This window comes from Mastigoproctus giganteus, chromosome 6 (genome assembly GCF_048544385.1).
Source record: "Mastigoproctus giganteus isolate SK-2022 chromosome 6, ASM4854438v1, whole genome shotgun sequence".
Classification (NCBI taxonomy): domain Eukaryota; kingdom Metazoa; phylum Arthropoda; class Arachnida; order Uropygi; family Thelyphonidae; genus Mastigoproctus; species Mastigoproctus giganteus.
The window spans coordinates 177705402-177719691 of NC_143580.1; the positions used below are offsets into that span (position 1 = coordinate 177705402).

General features: G+C 34.7%; 1 protein-coding gene across 5 annotated transcripts in view; it reads left to right on the forward strand.

Annotated features, from left to right (window-relative positions):
- The window catches only part of LOC150084775 (striatin-3-like), a 751872-nt gene that overhangs the window by 126491 nt on the left and 611091 nt on the right, over positions 1 to 14290 (forward strand). For all 5 annotated transcript variants that reach the window (XM_090376594.1, XM_090376597.1, XM_090376596.1 and 2 more), the window contains exon 4: positions 12976 to 13054. In XM_090376594.1, the coding sequence (XP_090232720.1) occupies positions 12976 to 13054 (79 nt within the window). The remainder of the gene's footprint in view (positions 1 to 12975; positions 13055 to 14290) is intronic.

The following is a 14290-nucleotide window of genomic DNA, read 5'->3' on the forward strand; positions in this document are numbered from 1 at the left end:
AAGTCTACAGATGGGTGGCTAAGCAGGTGGAAGGAGAGAGAGACAACATTGTGTACAAAAAATTTCATGGAGAAAAATCAGACTTGGATACAGGTTTTCCACAATGGGTGATCTTACCTAATTTATTGGAAGAATTTAGTCCTGATTGTATTTTTCAACACTGAAACTGGTGTTTATTTTAGAGCAATGCCTGAGCATATTTTATTATTCAGAAATGAACATTTGACAGCTGGGAAAAAAAGCAGAAAAAAAAAGACTTATGGTACTTCTTACGTGCAATATGACAGGCACAATAATAATAATAATAATAATAATAAAAAAGCTGCTTGTAATTGGGAAAAGTCCATAGGACAAATTTCATGCAGCATTGTAGTGCAACCTTTTTTCAAGGAATTAAAGCCGACCGAGCTAGCTAGGTGGGTAAAATGCCTGCCTGGCAATCCAAAGATCGTGGGTTCAAATCCCACATCGGGTTTGGATCAGAGTAAAATACAAAAACTTGGGGAGGTGCATTATGGCCACAGAAGCCAACAACTAACAAAAAAAAAAAAAAAAAAGGAATCAAAGGGTTTCAAATTGTACAGGAATACAATGCAATGAAAATTATTGCAGAAATTGAAGAAAGTGGTGAAGCCCAAGCTAAAGGTAAAATATTTACTTATTAGATGCAGTACATATGATGGCTAGTGCTTGGAATTTAATTTTCGAACAAACAATCAAAAATTGTTTTCATAAAGCCAAATTTATTCAGCCAGGTGTTATGATAAATATTGAAGAAAGTAGTACAGTGCCAACAGAGGTTACTAGTAATTCATTTAATATTGCACAAAATTTTCGATGAGTGGCTAAAAATTGATGAAAATCTTCCAACAACAGGTGATCTGTCAGCAAAGGATATAGTCGATGGAATTATACCAGATAAACCTGACACAGAGGAAACTGAAAATTCTGTTAACAAAGATATTGAAGTCTGGAAAGTTATGCCAACAACCGGAGAAATAAGGAATCTTTTGAAGTGTTCCAGAAGGCATTAGAACTTAAGGGGTGGCAGAGTGAAGACTACAAATTGTTGTACAGATTACTAGAATGTATTGAAAGTTTAGTTTCTAGGGATTTAAGACAACAAACATTGGAGAAATTTTTAAATTAGGTTAGTGAGTTTATAATGGGTTTTAATATTATTTATTTATTTTTAAATTTTGACACTGAAATTGGTTGATATGTTTATATTGTAGTTATGTATGTAGAGTACTATTATACTATAACTGCACTGGATAATAAAAAAGATTGGTAAGATAAAAACATTTTATATTTCATTTAAAAAAAGTCTCCATTTAATGTTATCAGCCACTTAATGTTATCAGTTTTCATAAACCAAATGTGGTCACAATAACTCAATCTTTCCTTAAAATAGATCAGGTTATGTTAATATAACTGAAAAAGAAACCTTGTGTTCACAATAAGTGACACCCACTCTATTGTGCACACTATCTGCTTTTCTCTAAATATCAGATTTTGAAAATGCTGAAGGATCTTTATTGTTCTTTGATAAAGGTGGTCCTGCTCATATCTTGAACTTTATGTACAAATTACAGTTAGGATTATTGGTTGTGTGTGTTTTTTTTTTTTTTTTTTAAATCTATCAGAGGATATAATTGTGTGTGTTGGAGACAGACACTGTCTTTGTAATTATTGTTGATATAAATGTAACGTGGTCCATTGCATTTTCTTCTGTTCCCAATTGGTGTGATTCTTCTGTACCTCTGTTTCCGTTTCAATTGTGTTTTTTTGTGGATTGCATTATGTTTTAATTTATTCTGTCATGTGGTTTGCTTTAGTGGAATTTATTATAATTGATAATTTAAGGTTTTTAAAGTTTTGTATAATTATGTTTTGCTTTGATATGTTGAATGGTATGTAGTTCACTATATTTTTTCAGTTTAAACTGCTGAGGGTTCTGGCCATGGCATATATACCTGGGTTATTATTATTATTAGCTATATGGTGCAAGGAAGCCTAAGGCTTATGCTGCAACAGCAGGGAAAAAAAAAAAATCCCTAGTTACCGAGAGAGAGAGAGAGAGAGAGAGAGAGAGAGAGAGAGAGAGAGAGAGAGAGAGAGAGAGAGAGAGAGAGAGAGAGAGAGAGAGAGAGAGAGAGAGAGAGAGAGAGAGAGAGAGAGAGAGAGAGAGAGAGAGAGAGAGAGAGAGAGAGAGAGAGAGAGAGAGAAGGGAATTACCAAGAAAGAGAAGAATGATTGATTATATCCAGCTCAGGACCCTGGGTGTGCCAAGCCCATACTCACCAGATGTGAGCCCCCGGGGTTGGTTATAATTAAGATATGTCACTCCAGCTACTGAAAATAGAAAAACCATTAATGGTAGCAAGATGAAATTTGGAATGGACACTATATAGTTGGTCGTCGAGTATGTCGGCTATATATGTATTAACAGTATTTTTTAACCTTTTTAATCTTTTCATCATCTTTATAATTTATTTTTATAATATTTTAAATTTTTATCATCTTTTATTTTTCATTTTAAAGACAGTAATGTTTTCATCTTTTACTTAGCGATACTGTACATACCTTCGTTTCTACACCTAGGCTCTCTCTCTCTCTCTCTGAGGTTAAATTCAAACCTTCTCTACATTTTAATTGGTTTATTATTCATACTGTTTATAAAAAAACAAAACTACAATCTATAATTATATTGTACATAATGTGCAAAATAATACTGTACATAATGTAACTGTAAACACAAAAATACAATCTAAAATTAATGTAAAAATTAATACAAATGAAATTTACAAAATCAATTTTTAATCTTTGCTTGTGCTGGGTTGTGCATCGTCAGGGTCATGTTCTTGGGTTGAGGTAGGAGTTGTTTATTTATAAGATACCGTGGAATGTGATAACTTCAAGTCACGTGCTATCGTATTCACTTTCTTTTCGCCTTCATACTGCTGGATAATTTCATTTTACACTCTAAATCAATAGTTTTACACTCTAAATCAATAGTTAATAAAACAGCTTTGTTAGTAAAAGCTGTTTTATTAAAATAACAGCAACTCTGTCTGTTCTTGGAGAATATTGGCATTTAAAATGCTTAAGAAGAGTATCACTTTTGTAAAAAGAATTTTGCAAAATGACAATGGACTAACGTTATTAGTGGGGTCCCACAGGGTTCGGTGTTAGATCCACTGTTGTTTTGTATATTTATCAATGATATTGATGAAGGTATATCAGGCTTAATGTCGAAGTTTGCAGATGATATAAAGGTTGGCAGGGTTGTTAATGCAGTAATGGCAGTGTGCTACTGCAACAGGATCTGGATAATTTGGGCGGATGGGCTAAGAAGTGGCAATTGAAGTTTAACCTTGACAAATGCAAAGTACTGCATATGGGTAGAAGTAACCCCAGAGAAACGTACCAACTGTGTGGTACTACACTTGAGGTGGTAGAAAATGAAAAATATTTGGGATTAATTGTGCAGGCAGATATGAAGTTTTCTGAGCAATGCAGACAGGCTGCCAGGGCAGGTCATGGGGTTTTGTCAATGATATATAGGAATTTTGCTAGCAGGGAAAAGGAGGTGATTATCCCTCTGTATAAGGCAATGGTCCGGCCACTCCTTGAGTACTGCGTACAGGTCTGGAGGCCTCATTTTAGAAAGGATGTAGATTTACTTGAGCGTGTACAGAGAAGGGCAACAAGATTGGTGAGGGGAATGAAGGGATCCTTTTATCAAGAGAGGCTTAAGTTCTGCAAATTGCAGTGGCTGGAGACTAGGTACATGCGCGGTGATCTGATTGAGGTATATAAGGCCTTTAATGGGTTCAGCACGCTGAATTCTGATGGGATCCTTCCACTTGTTCAGATTACGAACCTAAGGGGGCATAAATTCAAATTAAGAAAGGACAGATGTACAATAGATGTGCGGAAATTTGCCTTTAGCCAGCGGGTGGTTAATTGCTGGAACAAACTTCCATCTGTCGTTGTGGAAGTTGATAGGTTGAATAAATTTAAGGAGGAACTGGACAGGCATTTGGAGGGAATGGTATGATTTTTTTTTGGCTGATGCTGCATAAGCTCATGCACTTGCTTTCTTGCATCACATGCCACTATTACTACTACTACTACTACTACAAGAAAATTCAAGAAATGGATGACTCGATTGTGTTGTTAGTTGGTATAGTAGTAGTGGCAAATGATGCAAAGCAGGCTTATACAACATCAGCAAAAAAAAAGATATCACTTATTTGTTCCCTCCAATAGTTTGTATACTTCTTCTTTAAATTTATTGAAATTATCCACTTCCACAGCAACAGATAGATGGTTGTTCCAACAGTCAACTACCTATTGGCCAAAGGCAAACTTTCACACATCTGTTCTGCAGCCATCCTAACTCAATTTGAATTTATGCACCCCCTCATGGGCATAGTCTGAGCAAGAGGAAGAATCCCATCAGCACTGAGTTTGCTGAAGCCATTCTAAGCCTTAAACACCTCAATCAGATCACCTTGCAGGTGCCTGGTCTCCAGACACTGTAATATGCGAACTGAAGTTTTTCTTGGTAAGAGCTTCAGTTACCCTTCTCTACCTGTTCCAGCAGCTCATCATCCTTCCTGAAATGTGGCCTCCAGATCTGTATACAGTACTCTCTGGCCTGACCATTGTCTTATACAATGGGATAATCACCTTCTTATCCCGTCTAGCAAAATTTCTGTATATCATTGAAAAAAACCCATGAGCTGTAGAAGCAGCCTCTCTGTATTGCTCAGAGAACTTCATACCCGACTATACTATCCCCCCCCCAGGTCATTTTCATTTTCCACTAACCTGGGTGTAGTACCACACAATCGATATGTTACTCTAGGATTACTGCTACCCTTATTTGTTAGTGTGAAACTTCAGTCGCCCTTCTTCAGCTCATCTGCCTAATTTTTCTAGATGCTGTTGCAGTAGCATACCTTCATTACTGTCCTTTCCCACCCACCAGACCTTTGTATCATTCGCAAACTTAGACATTAAGCCTCTTATACCTTCCTTGATATCATTGATAAATACAGAAAACAACAATGGATCCAGAACCGGACCCTGTGGTACTCCACTAATAACATTAGTCCACAAGGAGCAGTGTCTATTGATAATCATTCTGTCTTCCCCCACTCAACCATCTCTTTATCTATAGCAATAACTTGCCCCTTTAGAATCCATAAGAGCTTGATGGCCCCCGGAAGAGGTGGCCCTTGTCTTGACTTTATTTCATTTATATTTATTTATTTTTTAAGTCAGTTGCATTTAAAGGGAGATGGTCTTCCTTTGGTCTATGTGAGAATGTCTTTTTGGGCAGGGAGTCGTGCATTTGCATGCTAGAGGCAGTGTCAGTTTGTTTTTTCTTTAATTTTATGGTTATTTTATTTTAATGAGGTACAGTTGGACCCCTCTTTAATGAACTGCTATATAGTGAATTTTTCTATGTAATGAACTTTTTTGATTTTCCCCTGGTCATTACATTGAAAATAGTTTCCATATAATGAAGAAAATTTCCATATAACAAATTTATTTCGAGAGACCTGGGTATGCGTTGTTTGCATCTCTGGCCTTTAGGCTATTAAGCTGATGCTGTAGAAAGTACGAATTAAGAGCTAAAGAGATTTATCTTATGAGTTAAGAGTTAAAACAGTCTACAATTTAGTGCCTGTAAATCCCTGCAGGGGGAAACTGGCAAATCACAGCATGGGATAGAAAGAGATGCAAGGTTTTGGGAGAAGCCTTTGCCCAGAAGCGGGTCAGCAGTGGCTAAAAGGAAGAAGTAAAACCTATACACTACTGTACTGAGAAGTCACACTGGTCAACGTCTAATATGTGTCCACAGCCATTGGCAAAGAAAAAGGCATATTCCCGGTGCAGATATTAGGTCTGGTCAAGTTGTTTTCTACTGTATGCATCCTATTAGATAATTAGGAGAGAGTAATTTTCCTTTATCTCGGAAATTTATCTATTGTTTCGAAGAAATGAGTCATCCATGCTTTCACTAAATTTAATCTGTCTCTGTGTACATGGTAGGTACAAGTGGTCCCTAATTTTAGTTTTGTTTTAGCTGCTGTACAGGTAAACTTAGTGTCTAAGAGGAAATCCTTGAGTATAGTGTGAAAAAGTGGTTGTGCTTAATAGTGTAGATTGGGGCATTAAAAAAAGAAAAGAAAAAGAAATTGCTTTAAAATTTGGTATTCCTGCCAGTAGTTTGTTAACGATTTTGCCAAAATGTGTTTCGATTTTCTTTGAAACTGTTTGAGGGACCCAGTTGGAATTGTGCGAAATTATGCCTTTGTGAAGATGTAAATGAATTAGTTTTTAAGTGAATGAAGTTGATTCTGGACCAAAACATGCTGATATCAGGACCATTAATAAAAGGAAATGGAGTACACATCTTTTCTGGGGTATAAAACATTCTAAGCCAGTTCTGGTTGGCTGGACAAATTTAAAGAGTGCCATGGTTTACTGCAAAAATTATTTCTGATGTAAGTGGAGTTGAAATTGAAGAAGACTATACCCATTTGAAAGAAACATTCTTGAAAAAAAAATTGAGGACTACGAGCCCAAAGACAATTCAACGTGGATGAAACATATCTATTTTTTAAATGTTTGCTAAATGAGACATTGACTTTTAAAGATGATAAATGTTTAGGTGGTAAAAATGGTAAGGAGACAATTACAGTTTTGATTGGTGCAGATATGGCTGGTAATGAAAACTGAAGCTTTTGGTAAAAGACAAAAAGTAAATAATCCCAATGTTTCAAAGGAGTAATGTTTTAGAGTTGGACTACAACTGCAACAAAAAATCTTGGATTACAAGTGAAATTTTGGACAGTGAATTTTAAATTTTGATAGAAAGATGATGAAAGAAAACAGAAAAATCACATATATTGTCGACGACTGCCCTGCCCACCTTCATTCGGTAATTTCGAAACTTACAAGTGTGAAGTTTGTTTTCTTCCCTCTGAATACCTCATCTAAACTGCAGCCAATGGGACAAGAATTTGAAAATGCATTACCGAAGCCACATACTGAAAACATTTATACTGCGAATAGAAACCAACCAACCGAAGGCGCATACTGAAAACATTTATACTGCGAATAGAAACCAACCAACCAACCAACCAACCTACCTATAGATTCTGCTGTACATTTCCAGATGTGCATATCAGAGTTGGCGAAAGTGTGGAGTCAAGATGTGATGGAAACAGTGATTAAGAATTGTTTCGCAAAAGCAGGTTAATTAACAGCGATGAGAGGGATGAACTGCTACAATATATTGGTCAATTTCGGGAAGAGTTTCAAGCGAGGTTTGATCAGTGGAGAAATTGTTCTTGACTTAATTTTAAGAGTTTATAATGATGTCATAGTAGCTGAATCTCTGTGTGACTCGAACATTTTGGACCGGATTTAAAGAACTAATGACAATATCGATGATGAGTTGGATGAAAATTAGGGCAACAAAGGGAATGAGGCAATAGCAATATTAAACCTTCCCAAACAAAAAAATGTTGGCAGAATTTGAAACTTTGCGTCGAGGCCTTCAGTGGGAGGAAAATGTGCCAGAAAATATATTTGAGTGTTAAACAAATGCAAACATTTTTATGAACGATGTACAGTAAAATTCAGTGTACAACAAAAAACAATCAAATATTTTATGATATAATTCTTAAAAGTGTACTAATATGTGTGCATCATGTAAGTAATCATTTCTTAATATGTATGTATTAGTGAATTAATTGTTTTTAAATATTGGAAAATTTATTCATTCCCACATATTTCTGATTTATTTCCCATCTTTTATTATATTTCTGAATTTACAATATTTTTCATTGCTGGAAGGTCATATTTCTTTAATAACGAAATTTCTGTTTAATGAATTTTTTCAAGGGAACAATCAATTTTGTTATATAGAGGTCTGATTGTATTTTTGTACTCCATCATCAGAATGTGCGCGCGCGCGTGCACACACACACACACACACACACACACACACACACACACACACACACACACACACACACACACACACACACACACACACACACACACACAGAGAGAGAGAGAGAGAGAGATGACATAACATGGTTTTATAATTTAGTTAAATCATCAGTTTTTGACAAAAACCTACAAGTTATGTATTTATATATTCAAATGTTACAACTCAGTTCATCAATAGATTTTTATCTTGCTTACTTAGTAAGCACTTATCATTCTTCCATGACCTGCGATGGGAGTTGACTTCCAGGTGCTCCAGTATTTTAGCCTAATTTATCCCACATATGCTACATTCATACATTTATTCTTAGAAAATTTTGGCTTTTCACTGAATTAAAACAGAAATGTGATTACAGTGAAGATGAAGAAACTTGCAAGTGAAACAACCCCAAAATTCCTGCTGAGACTATATTAGTATTAATAACAGCCATATGGTACAAAGAAGCCTAAGTAGGGCTGTAGTTGAGGGTATATGCCATATACCCTCTGGAATTCGATTAATAAGCACAGTATACCCCTGCATATGTAACATTCACATGCTAATTTTATGACACTGAGCCTAAGGCTTATGCTGTACAAAAAAAAGAGAAAGAAATTAAAAAAAAAAAAAAAAAAAAAAAGACTAAAATAATAATAATAATAAAACAATTAAGTAAAATAAATAATAAAAGAAAAGGAAATAGACAATCTATGCATTTCCTTCCGTAGGTAACTATCCAGCTGAACTTAATTTCCCCAAACTGTTGGCTGTCATCTTCTCCTTCAAGTTCTTTGTCCACAGGCAGGTTCAGGGCTCCATTGATGCGTTCTTCTCTTTCTTGTGTGCTTCTCTTAATTCCTGCATAATTTCCTCTTCCCATCATTCCATTTCTTCTCCCAACAGCTCTCTTCCCAAATCTTTCTTCTTCTTCTTAGTTCTTTTACTAACATTCTCTCTTCTCCTATTTTCCTCAATTTCCTCATTACTCACTCTGTCTACCCATTTCACCCTTTCCATTCTCCTCCACACCGACATCTCAAAAGCTTCTATCTGTCTTATCTCCCTTTTTCCTAATGTCCATGTCTCTGAGCCGTATAGTACATCATAGCCACTTCGAAATTAACATTATATTGGTTTTCTTTCTGTTAACCTTCATATTATACTCCTTTACTTTGTAGTTCAAGAAATCCAAGGAGCTCTGTAATTCCTCCTCATTATTAGCAATCAAAACCTGGTCATTTGCAAATCTTATTGACGTTATCTTCTCCTCTCCTACTTTTATACCTCCTTTCTGCTCTTCTTTGTACTCTTTCATTAATGCTGCTGCATATATATTAAAAAATAAAGGTAACTTGGAACATCCTTGCCTTACACCCCTGCCATTGTCTACTTCTTCTGAATCCTCTCCATCAATCTGAACCATGGCTGTTTGTCCCATGTGAAGTTCCCAAATTAGTTTTAAATCTCTTTTATCTAGGCAAATCTTTCCTAGGACTTCCATCAGCTTAACCCAATTCACTCTGTCAAAAACCTTTCCGAGATCAACAAAACAGATTGCCAGATCTTTTCCTATTTCCAGGCTTCTCTTTCTGCTAGTGTTCTTATATTCCTATTGCCTCTTTGGTCCCACATCCTTTTCTGAACCCGAACTGATCTTCTATAAATTCACACTCCTTCATTTTTGCCTTAATGCATTCTGAGAGAATTTTTAGTAATATTTTTGAGGAATGGGAAATAAACTGATTGTCCTATAGTCGGTACAATTTGTTGTATTCTTCTTCTTTTCTAATGGGGTAATTATGGGTTTTACAAAGTCTTTGGACCAGCTTCCACATTCATAGCTTTTCCAGAAAATCCTGAACAATTCTTTAGAATAGGTAATTTATTCCAGTAATTTTTGACTCTCTGGCTAAAATAAAACTTCCTGCAATCTAGTCTAAACTTATCTCCCTGTAACTTAAATTTATGGCCCCTAGTTCTAGAATCATTTATAACTGTGAAAATTTCATCCTCATTCATTTTACTTTGCCACTCAGAGCCTTAACATCTCAATCTAAAGTGCCTAGTTTCCAAGCTGTGTAACCCACGTGTTCGAAGTCTTTCCTCATATGGATGCCCTTTTGCTGATCTCACCAGGCTAGTTACCCGCCTTTGGACCCTTTCAAGAAGCTTGATGTCTTATTTTAGGTGTTGTTTGAAGTGATAAAAAATGAATGTAGTTTTGATAATCTCTTAATACAGCAATAGGCTAATTCGAACAAGTCTGGTCCATATGCTGTGACAACTGGTAAATGAATATAGGCTTGCCCAGCTGAACTCCAGTAGTTGTGAAAATTAGGATAACTTGTGCGTGTACACAAATACAAATACCCACTAATAGCACTTTGCTTTGAAGGCTGCTCTGTAATTAACTGAAAATATAAAATTAAAATATTTTATAATTAATAAAATTTTGAGGGAATAGGCAATCAAGGGAAATTTTTTTTAAAATGTGCAATGATATGATGGGCAGAATATGTATAGCCTTCTCTCACAAAAATGAACTGAAAATCACTACACAGTGAAGTGGGGGGGGGCGAATGTGTAGATAAATTTCTATTATAGACAGATTGAAATGGAAACAGAACTGATTCTATGCTAGCAAGCCATGCATTATTGTATCTTAGCATAGTCCTTAAAAACCACTCTTAACCACTCCAAATCCAGCAAAGACTAGATCTCACAGTTTGCTATATTTTAGAGGTTTGACTGTATAAAGCTTAAACTTGACAAAAATGCTTGATATCTTATTGAGGTAATTAGGAAGAAGACCTGAAGTAAGTAGGAAGAAGAAATAGAAAACTTTCAGTTTATTCATTTTACAGCTTTCAATCCACTGTTTAAAGAGAGAAAAGTAACTAAATGTGGGTAAATCTGTGGAGAGAGAGAGAGAAAAAGTGTAAATAAGCTGTGCAGAATACAACTTGATTTACATATATGGAACTCCAGTTTTCAGCAAAATTGAAGGAAGGAGATAGTACTGACGAGGTTGAGAATTAGACAACTTCATCTCACACTGATGCTTGGACTGCCAAACTCAGCTTACATTACTACAGATACTGATAGACATGAATATTATGAATTCACCTGAAATACATCTTTCCACTCAGTCTCTGATCACAGTCTTCGTTAACTTTGTCTCATCTATTTGGGGATAAAGAAAATATGAATGATCTTGTCAATTACCTAAAATGTTTGATGTATGACTAAATATAGCATAATAAGATAAATGTTTGCAAGTTTCATTCATTAACTAACATAACTTCATGACACAAGGCTGCCCTTGTGTCATGAAGCCAGAAGAACTTAGCTGAGGTAATTCCCACAAGGCTTGCTGTGCTGCATAGAATAAGTAGAAAAGAATTTCAGTTAGTTCTAACAGTCAGTAATAGGTAAAGCAATCCAATTAGTAAATTGGTTTGCTTTTACAAACCAATTAGTAAAGCAAACCAATACATTTAATCTTGTGATCCACACTAAACTTTACTTTTAGCGTGGATCATATGGAATAGTTATATCTCACAAACTTAAATGTCACAATTAATGTACATTTTAAACACCTTTAACTTTTAACCCTATACTTAAAAGGAAACACTTTGCAGCTGCTGTTATTTGACTGCACAATAATAAGGTTCCTCCTAAACACAGAATTTTACTTTCGGAGGCACTACATTTACTTCCTTCAGCAGTCGCCTCATACCTAGAAAATCAAACAATCAAGACAAGTTAATGGTTACTGGAAGTTAATGGAACAAGTTGATGGTTAATATAAATTAATAGTAGTACCCATGCATTTAACCTCACTCTCTTCATAGTGCTTTCTAAATTTAAGAACTACAGTGTAGTATAAAAATAACAAATCAGTGCAGTCTCCTTATTTCAAATCCATCATTTTAGTTAAATATAAATCATATGAGGTACTTGACTCATTCTCACTTGGAGTTGCTTAAAATATCACTGAAATAAGCTAAATAAGCAAGATTGATGCCAAACTGCTCATAGGTACACATGATAATCATGTATTGGTAGTACTTCAAAGACATCATTATATTAATTGTTGCCACTTCAAAGTAAATCAGTAAACTTTTGGGTAGTACTTGCATATTTTACATGCTCATGTACTTGAACGAGAAAACATTTTATAAATGATTAGTCACAGTTGCCATTTAGTGGCATTAGAACAGCATTTGATTTTAGTACCAAAACATTTTTCTGAGGGGGACAGTTATCACTTTTTTTTTTTGTGTGTAGAAAAAATGAATGAAATTAGAAAATATTAAATTCCTTATATTTATAGAGCAATCAGCTCTGCTGTGTGTATTGTGAATCCCTCAAATAGGACTGTTTAATAGTGCATCTTTTTAATGATGCACTAACTGAGTAAAAGATGCACTATTTAATACTGCATCTTTTACTCAAGATGGTTTGCATCTTGAGAAAAAGATGCAAATCATCACTGCAACTGCTCTGTGCATAAATACATTTAAAAAAATTATTCTGAACTTGTTTACACTTTTTTTCACACTAATGATGTAGCATTAGCTTGTTTACTCTTGTGCTACTATAGTCAATATAGTAAATTTTTAGTCAATTTAGTAAACTCCAAACTTCAAATTTTCTTAGACAGTGATATTTTATGTAGTAATGCAAATATATAATAGTAAGGAAATAAATGCTATAGTAGTTGTATGTTTTTCTAAAAGTACAGTCTTTTCTAAATGTTCAGATTTGGCTAAATTTTAAAGTTTAAATAATTTTAAATTTCTTTTAATAAATTATTTTAATGGTTTTATATAAATAAACAATGAAATAGCTGTAGAAGTTTTAAAAAAAAAAAACTTTCCATGAAGTTTACAATGAACTGATACTCATGAAGAAACAAGAATAATTATTTCACGCAAATTATTATTTTTTAATAGAAGAACCAGTTGATGGTGAAACACTTATAATGACTAATAGCAATGTTTCATGGCGACAAGGAAGACAGCTACTTAGGCAGTAAGTGCTACCTTTTTTCCCCCCCCTCTCTTCTTCTTCTTCTTCTTCTCCATCTTTAACAATTGTCATAACCTGTTTTTTTTGTTGCAATTTTATATGATTCCAAACTGAAATTAGGTAGATAAAGAACTTCAGTGAAAATGAATATTTATATAGAATTTCTGTTTGTAATTAATGAATTATAAGATTTACTGATTTTATAAGAATCTGAAAAAGATTTAAGGAATTGATTGTTATGAATAAGGAAGAGCAAAAAATACTAATTTTGAATAGGTATGCACAGCTACTATTAATATTCATATTACAATTTTTTTATTTTTTTTTATTAATTACTATAAAAGCAATACAGACTCCATTTCTGACCATAGTCTACAGACTATGGTCAAAATTGGAGTCCAGAGAGTTTAGGCCTATGTTCTGAGACTTCTGTTCTGAAGGCATGATGAAATTGAGGTAGTTTCAAAGCACTGCTTATAACCTCTTTGCCAATAGGAGATGAATCTTGCTAAAAGGTGTGCTGACCTTCATGGAATATTGTGTGATGTGGTTAAGAAGCTTTAAAATCTTCTGTGAGATGTATACTTGCACCTTATTGCCCATTTGGATGATGTTATCTGTATGAAATAAACAACAGCAGAACAGTGTTGGAGCATTTTCTGAAAGGTATATTTTTATGGAAGTTTCAACTCCTTGTTGATAGAAATGTTGAGTAGTCATGTTGATGCATTCATAGCCCAGCCCCCACCAAACCATAACTGGTATAGGATGATGAATCTCTCTTCGCCTTGTTTGTCCATCACTTCAGGGGAGGCTGCAGGAGTTATGCATGGATAGGATTGAATCAGTGAGATAACTCCCCAGAGGATGTTGCAGTTATCCTATTGCTTCAGATATCCCATAATACCACTGAAAACACAAAGTGGTGAGTGAGGCTGAGTTAAATGAAGTTTGCAGTACTCCACAGATTTATTATTGTAAGCCTAAAGGCAAAGTAATAACACTTATCTTCAAAATTGAGTCAGTATAAAAGGTTTTAAAATTGATGTAAATTTAGAGTAAAAAGCTTCAGATATATGAGAATTGCAAAACATTACTGTATACAAAAGTTAAAAAAAACCTCAGTTCTGTCCATAGCCAAGAGCCAACTAGGCTTGTAGCAAAAAACATGATTCATATTGTAAAGCAGGCTACCACAAGTTGCCTTTGTATTGTACCTGTACATTAAATAAAAACCAT